Genomic DNA, 12,102 nt, shown 5'->3' with positions numbered 1-12,102 from the left:
TCTAAGAGTATCTTAAATGTCCCAGAAATATCAACCTCTGCCACCATCCCCAGCAGTGCATTCCAGGCATGTACCACTTCCAGTGTAAAAATAAACCTGTATTGCACTATTTATATTTAGGTTTTTCATTTCGAAGATGTACTTTATTCGTAATATATATGGTACACTCCATGGCCACCTTATTAGGTAGGTCCTGTACCTAATAAAGTGGCTACTGATTGTATGTTCTTGGTCTTCTGTTGCTGTAGCCCATCCACGTCAAGGTTCAATGTGTTGTGCATTCAGAGATGCTCTTCTGCGCACCACTGTTGTAACGTGTGGTTATCTGAGAGACTGCCACCTTCCTGACTGCTTGAATCAATCTGGCCATTCTCCTCTGACCACTCTCATTAACAAAGCATTTTTGCCCACAGAACTGCCGCTCATTAGATATATTTCTTATTCACCATTCTCTATAAACTATAGAGAGTATTGTGCGTGAAAATTCCAGAAGAACAGCATTTTTTGAGATACTCGAACCACCCCATCTGGCACCATCAATCAGTTCACAGTCAAAGTCACTTAAGATCATGTTTCTTCCCCATTCTGATGTTTGATCTGAACACCAACTGAACCTCTTGACTATGTCTGCATGCTTTTATGTGTTGAATTGCTGCCATATGATTGGCTGATTAGATATTTGCATTACAAACAGGTGTACCTAAGAAATTGGCCACTGAGTGTAAATACAATGTACATGTCTCGCTCTAAATTGGTTGAGCTATCAATTGGTTCTTTTTGTTGCAATATGTCAGTAGTCTTCATGGGCAAGGTGTACAAAATCAGGAAAGCTGTGGTAAATCTATACAGAACTTTGGTTAGGCTGTAATTTTATCTGATATGATCAATCTATTTTAGGAAGGATGTGAAGTTTCTGAATGAGGGCTGGTTTCAGGGACGTGGGGCAAGGTTACAGTTCTCCAATGAACATTGGGTGGTGTACTAGATAAGGACTGTCTTACACAGGGCAAACAAGGTGTTCCCTTATCAAAGGACCGTAGAGTAAGCATTAAAAAGTCTGGGAGGGAAAAGGGGAAAATCTCTGTTCAGTGGAAAGCAGTGAGGAACTGGAATGGAGAGCTCAGAACAGTGGTGGAAATGGAGCCCAAATGCACATTAGAAATTAGCTAAACAACGTTGGAAAGAGGGGAAGGGAGTCGGGGCTGGTATGAAGTCAATGGGCCAAATGGCCACCACCTGTGCCATATTTGTTTTACCAGGGGAACAATGATTCAGGGTCGTTGCAGATCAGGAGGCTGTTTACAGTCGTCTTCACTTCTAAGCCTGTCCTTTCCACCAACAGGAATGATTTCTTGAAGGAAGTGAAGATCATGTCGCGGCTGAAAGACCCCAACATCATCCGGCTGCTGGGCGTGTGCGTGAGGGACGACCCGCTCTGCATGATCACCGAGTACATGGAGAATGGGGATCTCAACCAGTTCCTCAGCCAGCACGAGCTGGGAGACAAGTTCGCAATGGCCACCAACGTTCCGAGCATCAGGTTAGCAGCTGAACCCCATTCTGACCCAGAGAAGACCCACTGTACCAGTGCTGACTTGGCAAGCGCCCCTTTATTTAAGGAAATCCAATATGGTTGACAAAGGAGATCCATCTGTAGATCATTTCTGACCCCTGTAAACTGCCCTGACTGAGACCTCTGACCTAAAGATGACTCTGGTAGCCATTTTTTAATCTAAGGAGATTTCCAGTATTGATCTAAAGAGGACTCCCATTACTGACCCAACAGAGACCCCTATACATTATTATTGAGCCAATGGGAACCCTTATAAATCCCATCTCCTCTTCCCTACCCTTATAACCTGCCCAATACTTCCCTCTGGATCGCCACCTCCTTCTCTCTATTCCATGGTCCACTATCCTCTCTTATCAAATTCCTCCTCCTTCTCCCCTTTGCCTCTTTCACCTATCACCTTCCAGCTTCTTGTGTCATTCCCCCCCCACCTCCCCTCCCACCAACTTTCACCCTCACCTGCCAGCTTGTACTTCTCCCACTCCCCACATTACCTTGTTCTGACCTTTGCCCCTTTCCATTCCAGTCCTGATAAAGGTTCTCAGCCCGGAACATCGACAGTTTATTTGCCTCCATGTGTGCTGTCTGACCTGCATTTTCCGGCGGCTGCTCAGGATTTTCAATATTTGCAGAATTTCTTGTGTCTCCAAGTCTGTTATTAGCTCGGGGAGACTTCTGAAATTGATCCCAAACTGCTCCCCCAATGTTGACCAAACAGAGAGCTCCATTACTGACCCAGCACAGTCCCACATTACCCACTGTTAACCTGGAATGAACCCCATGTTGACCAAGGAAACCGCTGCATCCCTTAGCATTGAATGAGGGAAGATGGTACCGACCCCATGATTTAGCCAGGGTGTTTTAATTTTTTTATTGATGGGCAGGACTCTGTGCATTAACCAAGAGGGGCAACTTGGAGAACATAGAACACTGCAGCACAGTACAAGCCCTTAAGCCCACAATGTTGTGCCAACGTTATACTCTAGGATCAATCTAGCCCTTCCCTTCTACATCCTTCCTTAAGATAAATCTCTTGATAATTGTGCTGGAATCCATGCACACTCCAAAACCTGTGCGCCCCTCAGTTCTCTTCATTTCTACAGGAAATAACATCCGCTCTCCCCTCTCTCCCTCTCCTCGCTCCCCGCTCCCCCCTCCCACCAAACCAGTTATCCAAGTCTCGTGCACATGGCCAGCCAGATCGCTTCAGGCATGAAGTACCTGGCTTCAATGAACTTCGTTCACCGAGATCTCGCCACGCGGAACTGCCTGGTTGGCGAGAACTACACCATCAAGATCGCTGACTTCGGGATGAGCCGAAACCTGTACGCGGGCGACTACTACCGGATCCAGGGGCGGGCCGTGCTCCCCATTCGCTGGATGGCCTGGGAAAGCATTCTGCTGGTGAGTGACCATGGGCTGGCAGGTTGGACGATGAACGCAGAATCTGGCTCAGTGACATTAGGGACCCCTGCCACCCACCCCCCCCCCACCCCCGCAAGGGAATCCCATTACAAGGGGCATCAAGAACAAGGGGACCTATCTGTGGCTACTCGGCAGTTCCCATTTTATGTCCTACTGAAACAACACCCATGTGTGTTACTTGTACTTACACCTTCTAGAACAGAGGACTCAGAAGTGTACAGTACAGCCCATAATGTTGTGCCAACCTTTTAATCAATCCAAGATCAATCTTACCCTTCCCTCCCAGCTCTGCATCCTATCACTGTCCCATTGTGGCCTATGAACAACCTTCTAAAACAATCCACAACATCACCAACATTTGTGTCATCTGTAAACTTACAAACCCACCCTTCCACTTCCTCATCCAAGTCATTTATAAAATTCAAAGCACCAGCGTTCCCTTAGTAGAGAAACACAATGTTTCTGTGTTGTAGTACTCTATAACTCTTTTGGGAAAAACAATAATGTCACTTGTGAGCCAGGCAGTGGGTGGGACTGCTTTATGTGACACAGCTGGGGATGGGAGGGATTTCGAGTGATCCCACAGCCTCTGTGCCAGCTCTTAGCACACACTCCATCTAATCCTCGTGCTAACGGCAGAGCAGCTCATCATTTCTCTGACCTTCTGATCTCCTCCTTTCCCTGCAGGGCAAGTTCACCACCAGTAGCGACGTCTGGGCCTTCGGCGTGACCTTGTGGGAGATCCTGGTGCTCTGCAAGGAGCAACCCTACTACCACCTCACAGATGAGCTGGTCATTGAGAACGCAGGCGAGTTCTTCAGGGAGCAGGGCAAGCAGGTAATGCTTGGGGAGGTTCTGGGCTGAAGGGCCTATATTTCAATCTAACCCATCTCTCCTGCATTTTCCTCCATTTCTCTATCATCCATGCATCTACCTGAGAGTCTCTTACATACCCCTAATCTACCTCTGACGTCACCCCCAATACCTTAAAATTATGTCTTCTCAAATTAGCCATTTCCACCCCCGGGGGGAAAAAAGTGCTTTATCTCCACCTCTTATCTTCATATGCACTTCTATAAGTCATGTGTTTCTGTGCTGTCGTACGTTATGATTATGATTCCCATTTTCTGACTCTTGCTCCCCCAGGTCTACCTCCCCCGCCCAGCCATCTGCCCGCAAGCCCTCTACAACGTCATGGTGAGCTGCTGGAGGAGGGATGCCAAGGACCGGCCAACCTTCCAGCAGATCCATCAGTTCCTCACAGAGGATGCCATGAACATGGTGTAGACAGGACTTGGGCCGGGTGAATCCGGCTGATGCCATCTCCGAGACCGAAGGCCATCGCATTGAGGAGGGTCTTTCGTGAGCTGCTGCCGCTGTAGGAGCTTCGCCTTAGGGCCTGGGGTTGGAACCTCTGGTATTCGTAGGTTTACTTTCCTTTCGTCTTGCAGTAGTCACTTGAACAGAACTTGATTGCCAACCAATCTTTCTGCACTTGGGCTCTCTGGCACACCTTGCTCCGTGGAAGGGTGGTGGCGCACGGGCTTCACAACAAGTTCCAATCCCCACCGCTGTCTCAGGACCACACACTGAATGTTCAGGTGGAACCCGGGAGTCAGATTCTGCCCCCACCCCCACCCCAGCCTTCCACCCTCCCTCCTCCCCATGAATTGCATGGGAAAAGCCTGTTGAAGGACTGAGAACTGCGAGCCTTTTGGATTTTTTTAATTTTTTGGGAAAAACACTGGAATTTGGAACTTTACTGTGGGTCAAAAGGTCTCTGTGACATCTCTCCTTGTAGCTCACGGTGCTCCATCTCAGCTCCCTGCTGCCAGTGGGGAGCGACATTTTGCGCATCGTCTCACCACCTCTGTGGTCTTGGCCAGAACATACTACTGTGATACAGAATGCTCGTTTGACTACTAAGGCTTAACCCACTGGAGCAAGAGGAAGAGTGATTGGGATGTGTGTGTGTGTCTGTCTCTTTGTGAAGGCATGTAGGTGTCATTAAGTGTATACAAGTCTATTTGCTTGCCTCTTTGAGAGAGAGCGAGTGTGCGTGGATGTGTTCCAAAATATCAAGTTTCTGGAGGAGCCCAACAGGAACTTGCCTCTTTGTTAGCATGCGTACATTCTGACGATCTGATGAGTGTGCACATATATTGTGGTTCATGTGGTTTTGTCAGAATGTCAAGAATGTACTCGAGCACATCTATGTGAGTTTGCTCACTGGTGAGCCAGCAAGAAAGTGTGCATGTGTGTAACTGTGTATTTGTGTGTGTCTACCCAAGTACATCTGTAAATGTGTGCATGTGTATACATGTGTACCTGTAAATGTGCACACATGTATGAATGGGTGTGTGTGTGTGTATATATATATATATATATATACACACACATATGTGTGTATCTCTAATATATACACACACATACACATATACACACCACGTATCTGTAAGTGTGTGTGCACGTGTTGACGTATGCATATGTGTAAATATGTGAACATGTATATATTGTGTGTGTGTGTGACATACAGTATGTGTATCTGAATGTGTACATGTGTATATAAGGTTTGCGCATGTGTGTATGTCCACATATGTATATCTGCGAATGTGTGAACATGTGAGTTTGTGTGTGTGTGCGCATTTCGGAGTGTGAGAGAGTTGCTGTTAAATGTTTACTCCAATCACAAATACAAAATTAACTGAACACTCCAGCTTCATCGAGGTGGAGTGAGTGCAATCCTGGTATCAGCAGAACTACAGCCACTGATCCACCCAAAATGCAAATGCATTCTCGACGGGTCACAGAATTCCTGCAGCATGGACTTCACTGCCTGGGTCAACACTGGACTACTGCAAACTGACTTGATCAGCCAGCACCCTCCCCCACCCCCGCACTAAAGTTGGGGTGTCATTTCTCTGTCACTCTGTCTGTCTCAGTGGTGGGATCAGCGATGCTTGAATTTCTACATTAATCCTAACTAATCACACAGACATTTTTAGTTGATTTGACAACAAGTCTCTCAGGCGATTCTCTGGAATTCACTGACAAGGCTGACCTTGGGCAATGATTTTACTCATTCTACATCCTGACTTAGCATGACGTGAATTGGGGAAGCTCCTTTTCTGGTTCTACTTGGCTTCCAAAGGGAAGGAATGTATGTCCGATGAACGGGACAGATTCGGGTTGAAGACTAATGGGCTGTGTCAACGTGAGGATTCTGCCTTCAGTCGGAGGAACCCTCCAGGATAGAGACAAAATCAGGGGTTTGGAGTCATCCAACGTGTCTTAACTACTGAATGTGCATCTGACTACTCAATGGACCAGAAGCTGAGAGTCTGAGAGCTTTACTAGGACATTTGGCATTGCTCCCCAATACTTCAGGTGCACCATGACCTCAAGTTATTCATCAAACCATTGCCTTTCTCCCACACTGCTCAGCCAGTGGGGTGACAAACAAGTCCAACAATCCCCTCCCAGTCAATGGATTTCACAGGCCATTATTCAACCCGGTGAAAGATTTGATTCACGGAGTTGGCTTTAACCCAACTTTGGGGGGGCTGTTTGTTGAAACCTGGCAGGGGGGGAGGAAAACATCAGATTCTGGCTAGACTTGGGCCCTAAGGAGCAGTCCACAATTCCGGTGAGTTAGCCTAGTTCACCCCATGCAACATTGAGATGGGACAGAGAGTGCATAGAGACACAGTCATGTCTGGTTCCACTCTTTCATTCCCCGTATAGTATCCAGTCTGGTCCTGACATTAGAATCCGGGGGGGGGGGGGCGGGTGTGGGGGCAGAGTATGTGATGTAAAGTGAGATAGGGTAGGCAAATGCTTTTGATTCCCATTTTTCTTGACGTGAATGATGCTGGTCATCATTGGGAGTGCAGAGAAGTGCATCAATCAGCAACCTTCTATGCAATTCATAAACTACCTTCCACCCACCCTCCACCTCTGCCACCTTCCTCATCCCCCCCCCACCCCCATCACAAATGTAGCGCCGGCGCCCGGCAGCATTCATTGCCCATTCCTAACTGACCCAACACCCATTGGTCCCTGTAGCAAGTCACCTGGTTAGGATGGAGATCACTCTTAGTCACAATGAAAGCTATAATGGGCTTGAGGGGCTGAATGGCCTTCTCTGGTCATTGCAGTGGGTCTGGAGCCATGAATAGAACTTTGCTATGAAAGCCCACCAATACATGCAGGTAGTCAGTATGACGCTTCATTGATATCAAGTAAATGTAGTTTAAATCCCATCTCTGCCTCCGTGAGTGAGTATTGTAACCACAATAGGCAACTGACCGGACCCACCCCTCGCACCCCTCATTCATCTCACCCACCCCACAGTACAGAAATCCCACAAGCTGGCTTGTAATACTCTGAAATATACAGGGTCTGGAGATGACTTGATTGAAGGAGTGTTTTTGGGTGGGGTGGGGGAGTGTGGATGTTAAAGAGCCAATGAAAGATATTCCTGCTGATGGAAGTTTGAGGAAAGAGGAGAGAACCTTACTGGAAACCCAGTCCAGGAACTCTCAGAATGAACATGAGATTCTGCTTGCTGGAAATCCAGAGTAACACGCATGTGCACACATGCAGCGTTGGATGAACTCAGCAGGTCAGGCATAATCTATGGAGAGGAATAAACAGTGGACGTTTGGGGTGAGGACCTTCAGGACTCTCTTGAACTGAAGGTTGAAATGTGGGGCTTCAATCTGGGCACGTTCTAATTCCACTAATGGGTTCTGCCCTGGGTAGATGGGGGCTGGCAGAGCAGGAGGGTGAAAGGGCTTAGGGCTTGGGACATGGACCAGTCTCCATCACATTAAAAGGCTGGGGGGTCTGAGCTTCACCACCGCTACCCTATAAAGCATTAAACTGCAAAAATGTCCGAGCATATAAACTGTACCAATCTAGTCAGATGAGTTACAAACCAAAGGCAGAAAATGTCGGCAGATCTTTCTCAGCCAGTCAAGCAGCACGTGTGGAAAGAGTGCGTAGTTAATGTTTTGGATCAGAAATTCTCAATGCAAACCAGAGACTCTGTGAGACTCTGACGCATGGGACAGGCCGAGTTCCTAGACACCACTGTTCTGTTTCGGATTCCGGTCTGGTTTTAGTTTCAGTCCTGCAAACCCAAAATGTCCACTGTTTCTTTCCTCCCACAGATGCTGCTCTGTATGTTGCTCCAGATTCCAGCATCTGCAGTCTCTCATGTCACCTGATTAGTTTGCCTGTGTATGGGTGTGTTAGTATAGAATCACCATCAGGTATTATTCTAAAGTGTTGAAGCTGGCAATATTCGTTTTATCTTGCGTACACTGTTCACCACGAATCTCGCGTAGATATGGTGCTGTCATCTCGTCGTTTAATGTTTGAACTCTTCCTTTGGAGAAGTGTATAGTTTCCTACCAGTCCAACTACTGCTCAGGTGGGTACTTTGAACATCCTGCCTTCAAATCCAGGAATAGGGTGGTCATTTGTTCTTGAACCATTCAATGTATCACAGGTACTGTGGATGTTTAAGATTGTAGGTGAGGAGGAATTGCACTCAGTGGCCGCTTTACTGGGCATGCTCGTACACCTCATTAATGCAAATATCTAATCAGCCAATCATGTGGCAGCAACTCAACACATGAAAGCTTGCAGACGTGGTCAAGAGGTTCAGTTGTTCAGATCAAACATCAGAATAGGGAGGAAATGTGATCTAAGTGACTTTGACCATGGAATGATTGTTGATGCCAGGCTGAGTGATTTGAGTGTCTCAGAAATTGCTGATCTCTTGGAAATTGTAAGCACACCGTCTCTGGGGTTTACAGAGAATGGTGCGAAAAACAAAAAATACATCCAGTGAGTGTTTTTTCTAAGGATGGAAACACCTTGTCAATGAGAGAGATCAGAGGAGAATGGTCTGACTGGTTCAAGCTGACAGAAAGGGGACAGTAACTCAAATGACCATGTGTTGCAACAGTGGTGTGCAGAAGAACATCTCTATACGCACAACACGTCGAAACTTGAAGTGTATTGGCTACACTGGGCCCCACTGCTGTACCTAATAAAGTGGCCACTGGGTGTATATGTGTAGTATAAATTTATTGATGTATACGGTGAAATATTAATGGGTATTTTTTTTTCTAATCCTTTTGTGTCATGGTGGAATCAAGTTGTCCTGAATTCTGTGGGGGCTGTGTGTAAATATTTTACAAAGAGATTTTTACACTAATATATATGAAATCACTTTAACGCTTCTCGGTAGACCTTGTTCTTGCTTGCATTGCTGTAGATGTTTGTAATAAAGTGTCATTTGAGTGTTTAATGCGTGCGTTCTGCTTCTGCTGGAGTCTCGCGTCTGAATTGGTAACAAATCCGGAGGAAATCGGGACACCCGGAAAACCTGCACATTCGTAGGGAGTGTGTGAGAACCCCGCGCCGAAGGTTAAGATTGAACCCGGGTCGTTGGGACCCTGAGGCAGCAGCTGCTTTTACAGCTGTCTCTCTCAGTGCCTCCCGGGGCCGAAGAGTGGGAGAGATGTGAGCGCCTCATGTGGCCGGGGACTCCCGGTAATATTAAGGCCAGAGTTAAAGTGAGCACCGAGGTTCTCTTCTGGCGAGGATGCCTGGAGGAATTCAGCGCGTCAAGGAAGCATCCAGGGACGGAAATGGACAGTCGTTGTTTTGGGTCGAGACCTTCATAAGTACCAGAGGATAATGGGGCAGAAACCAGAATAAAAACGTGGTGGGGATTACAAGCTTGAAGGTGATAGGTTAATTGGGTTAGCTTTAAAGTTGGAGTGGTGAAAGTTTAGAGTCATAGCCAAACGGCACGGAAACGGCCTTTCCGTCCATCTTGTCCATTGTGACCAAGTTGCGAAACTGAGCTAGTCCAATTTGACCCATATCCCTCAAAACATTTCCTGCCAATGTACTTGTCCAAATGTCATTTAAATGTAATTGCGTTCACCTCCGCATCCTTGGGCAGTTTTCCCCCCAATATACCCACTACCAATTTAGGCTTTGACCAGCGACCAATCCAGATATCGGAAATTTGAGGGTGTATTTCACTCAGGTCCATTGTCCGAGTAGAAAAAGTTAGCAGTGAATAGGGGCAGCGTAATTTAGCTTTGACCAGCGACAAACCAGCGTTTGGGATTGATTCGCAAGAGCAAATTTAAGGAAGGCGGGGCCAAGCGCAACAGCCATTCTTCGAGTGAACAGAGTCAGAATGGTGATCTTGAGGCTTTAGTTCTTCGAAGCTTCAGTCGGAGAAAGCAAAGGAAAGAAAAGCTCAAGTTTCCCCCCTTTTTTTATATCTGCTGTTAGGACAGTAGAGATGCCAGGCAGAATAGTTGAATGCTCCTCTTCCGGGATGTGGGGAAGCAGGGAGACCCCCAATGTCCCTGACGACTCCAACTGCGAGCTGCATCCAGATGCAGCTTTCTATCAATCCGCGTTAAGCAGTTGATGCTGGAACCTGTCACGTACCCCGTGACGGGGATAAAGAAACCAACAGAAATAGAAATCACTTTGGAGTCCAGTATTGCTATAAACTAATAATATTTATTAGTAACTACGCAATACAGTAATATAAAAGTAAATAAATCACACAGGTTAGCAATGATTTATATATATATATATATATGTACCTAAATCAGTAAGTGTGGAAATATATGTATGAAAACCAAGCTTCTTTAAGTCTAGGGGTAAAAAGATACAGTCTTACGATGATGAGTAGAAGTTCAGTTCAGTTCGTGGTATTTAGTTGAGTAGTGATGGGGAGAGAGAGAGAAAGAGAGAGTTGAGTCTTCAGGTGAGCTGCTGTCGATTTCCTCGTCGTCCTCCGAAATCCTTCATAAGTCACCGACTGTGACTTTAACCAGGGGGACCGGTTTTCCTGTGGTGGAGCTATCACCCCGGCAAGGCTGGACACATAGACAACTCCCCACCAGTCAACCCCTTCTCCTTCACTGTAATAGCAATTTGGATCGATCCGCCTGATCGATCCTCCAAAACCCCACTTTCTCTGCGGGGCACAACAATGCTCATTCAGTGTCCAGATCATGTGTCTCAGGTCTGTATCATCTGACCTCCTATTTAATTCTCTGTGCTGAGCATCACCTGTCATTCAAAGAGTCCCTCCCTCCTTTGTCTGTGAAGAAATGCACAAGCAGGCAACAAGTCCTTGAAAGTAACATCAACAATCTGCCTTCAGTCACCATAGCAACCTTTGAGCTGCTCAGCGTTGTCTCCAAACCCAACTCAGTAGAAATCCAAAGTTACTTCCAATGCCTTAAAGTGACAGTCCAACCGTTAATCTTCATGTGTGTCTCCTCTCTCACTCTCACTCACTCAAAAAGCACAGTCAATAGGGGTACTCCAGGATCCCCTCACAAACCGGATGAACTTCACATCATTCGGAAGACTGTGGGGAGGGGTGATTGATAAGACCTTTAGAGGGGTAGTTCCACCCAAAGTTCAGGACACATGAAAATGGGTGATGGGAAGGGGTTAAGGAGCCGGCGCAGAGTACCCCTGTGGCCATCCCCCTCAACAACAGGTATGTTTAACGCATGGCTAAGGAGTTGGTGTAGGAGGGAGCGCATTAGATTTTTGGATCATTGGGCTCTCTTTCAGGGAAGGTGGGACCAGTACAGAAGAAACGGTTTGCACCTGAACTGGTGTGGGACTAATATCCTAGTGGGAAGGTTTGTTGATGCTGCAAGGTGGGGTTTAAACTAGAGTTGCAGGGGAATGGAACCCCAGTGCTATAACAGTTAGTTGAGAGGTTGTGGAGGCAGAAGTTGGAAAGATGTCAGATAAGGTCAGGAATCAAAAGTTGAGCACAGTGTGACTAGTGTCCTGGGTTGCGTATACTTCAGTGTAAGAAGTATCATAGGAAGTGCGGATCAGCTCACGGAATGGATCAATACCTGGAACTATGACATTTGTAGCCATTTGTGAGACTTGGTTGCAGGAGGGTCAGGGCTGGCAGCTCAATATTCCAGGGTTTTGTTGTTTTAGAAGTGACAGAGTGGGAGGGATTAGAGGAGGAGGGGTGCTGTTACCAGTCAGGGAAAATATCATGGCAGTGCTCTGTCAGGGCA

General features: G+C 46.8%; 1 protein-coding gene across 11 annotated transcripts in view; it reads left to right on the top strand.

Moving 5' to 3' along the window:
- Positions 1-9,326, top strand: part of LOC134346638 (discoidin domain-containing receptor 2-like) — a 146,443-nt gene extending 137,117 nt beyond the window's left edge. For all 11 annotated transcript variants that reach the window (XM_063048106.1, XM_063048117.1, XM_063048112.1 and 8 more), the window contains 4 exons: positions 1,343-1,540; positions 2,740-2,974; positions 3,683-3,832; positions 4,142-9,326. In XM_063048106.1, the coding sequence (XP_062904176.1) occupies positions 1,343-1,540; positions 2,740-2,974; positions 3,683-3,832; positions 4,142-4,282 (724 nt within the window). In that variant the 3' untranslated portion in view covers positions 4,283-9,326. The remainder of the gene's footprint in view (positions 1-1,342; positions 1,541-2,739; positions 2,975-3,682; positions 3,833-4,141) is intronic.
- The last annotated feature ends 2,776 nt before the right edge of the window (positions 9,327-12,102 follow it).

This window comes from Mobula hypostoma, chromosome 5, assembly GCF_963921235.1.
Source record: "Mobula hypostoma chromosome 5, sMobHyp1.1, whole genome shotgun sequence".
NCBI lineage: Eukaryota > Metazoa > Chordata > Chondrichthyes > Myliobatiformes > Myliobatidae > Mobula > Mobula hypostoma.
Note: the sequence above shows the minus strand (reverse complement) of the source record. Positions and strands in the feature narration are given on the sequence as shown.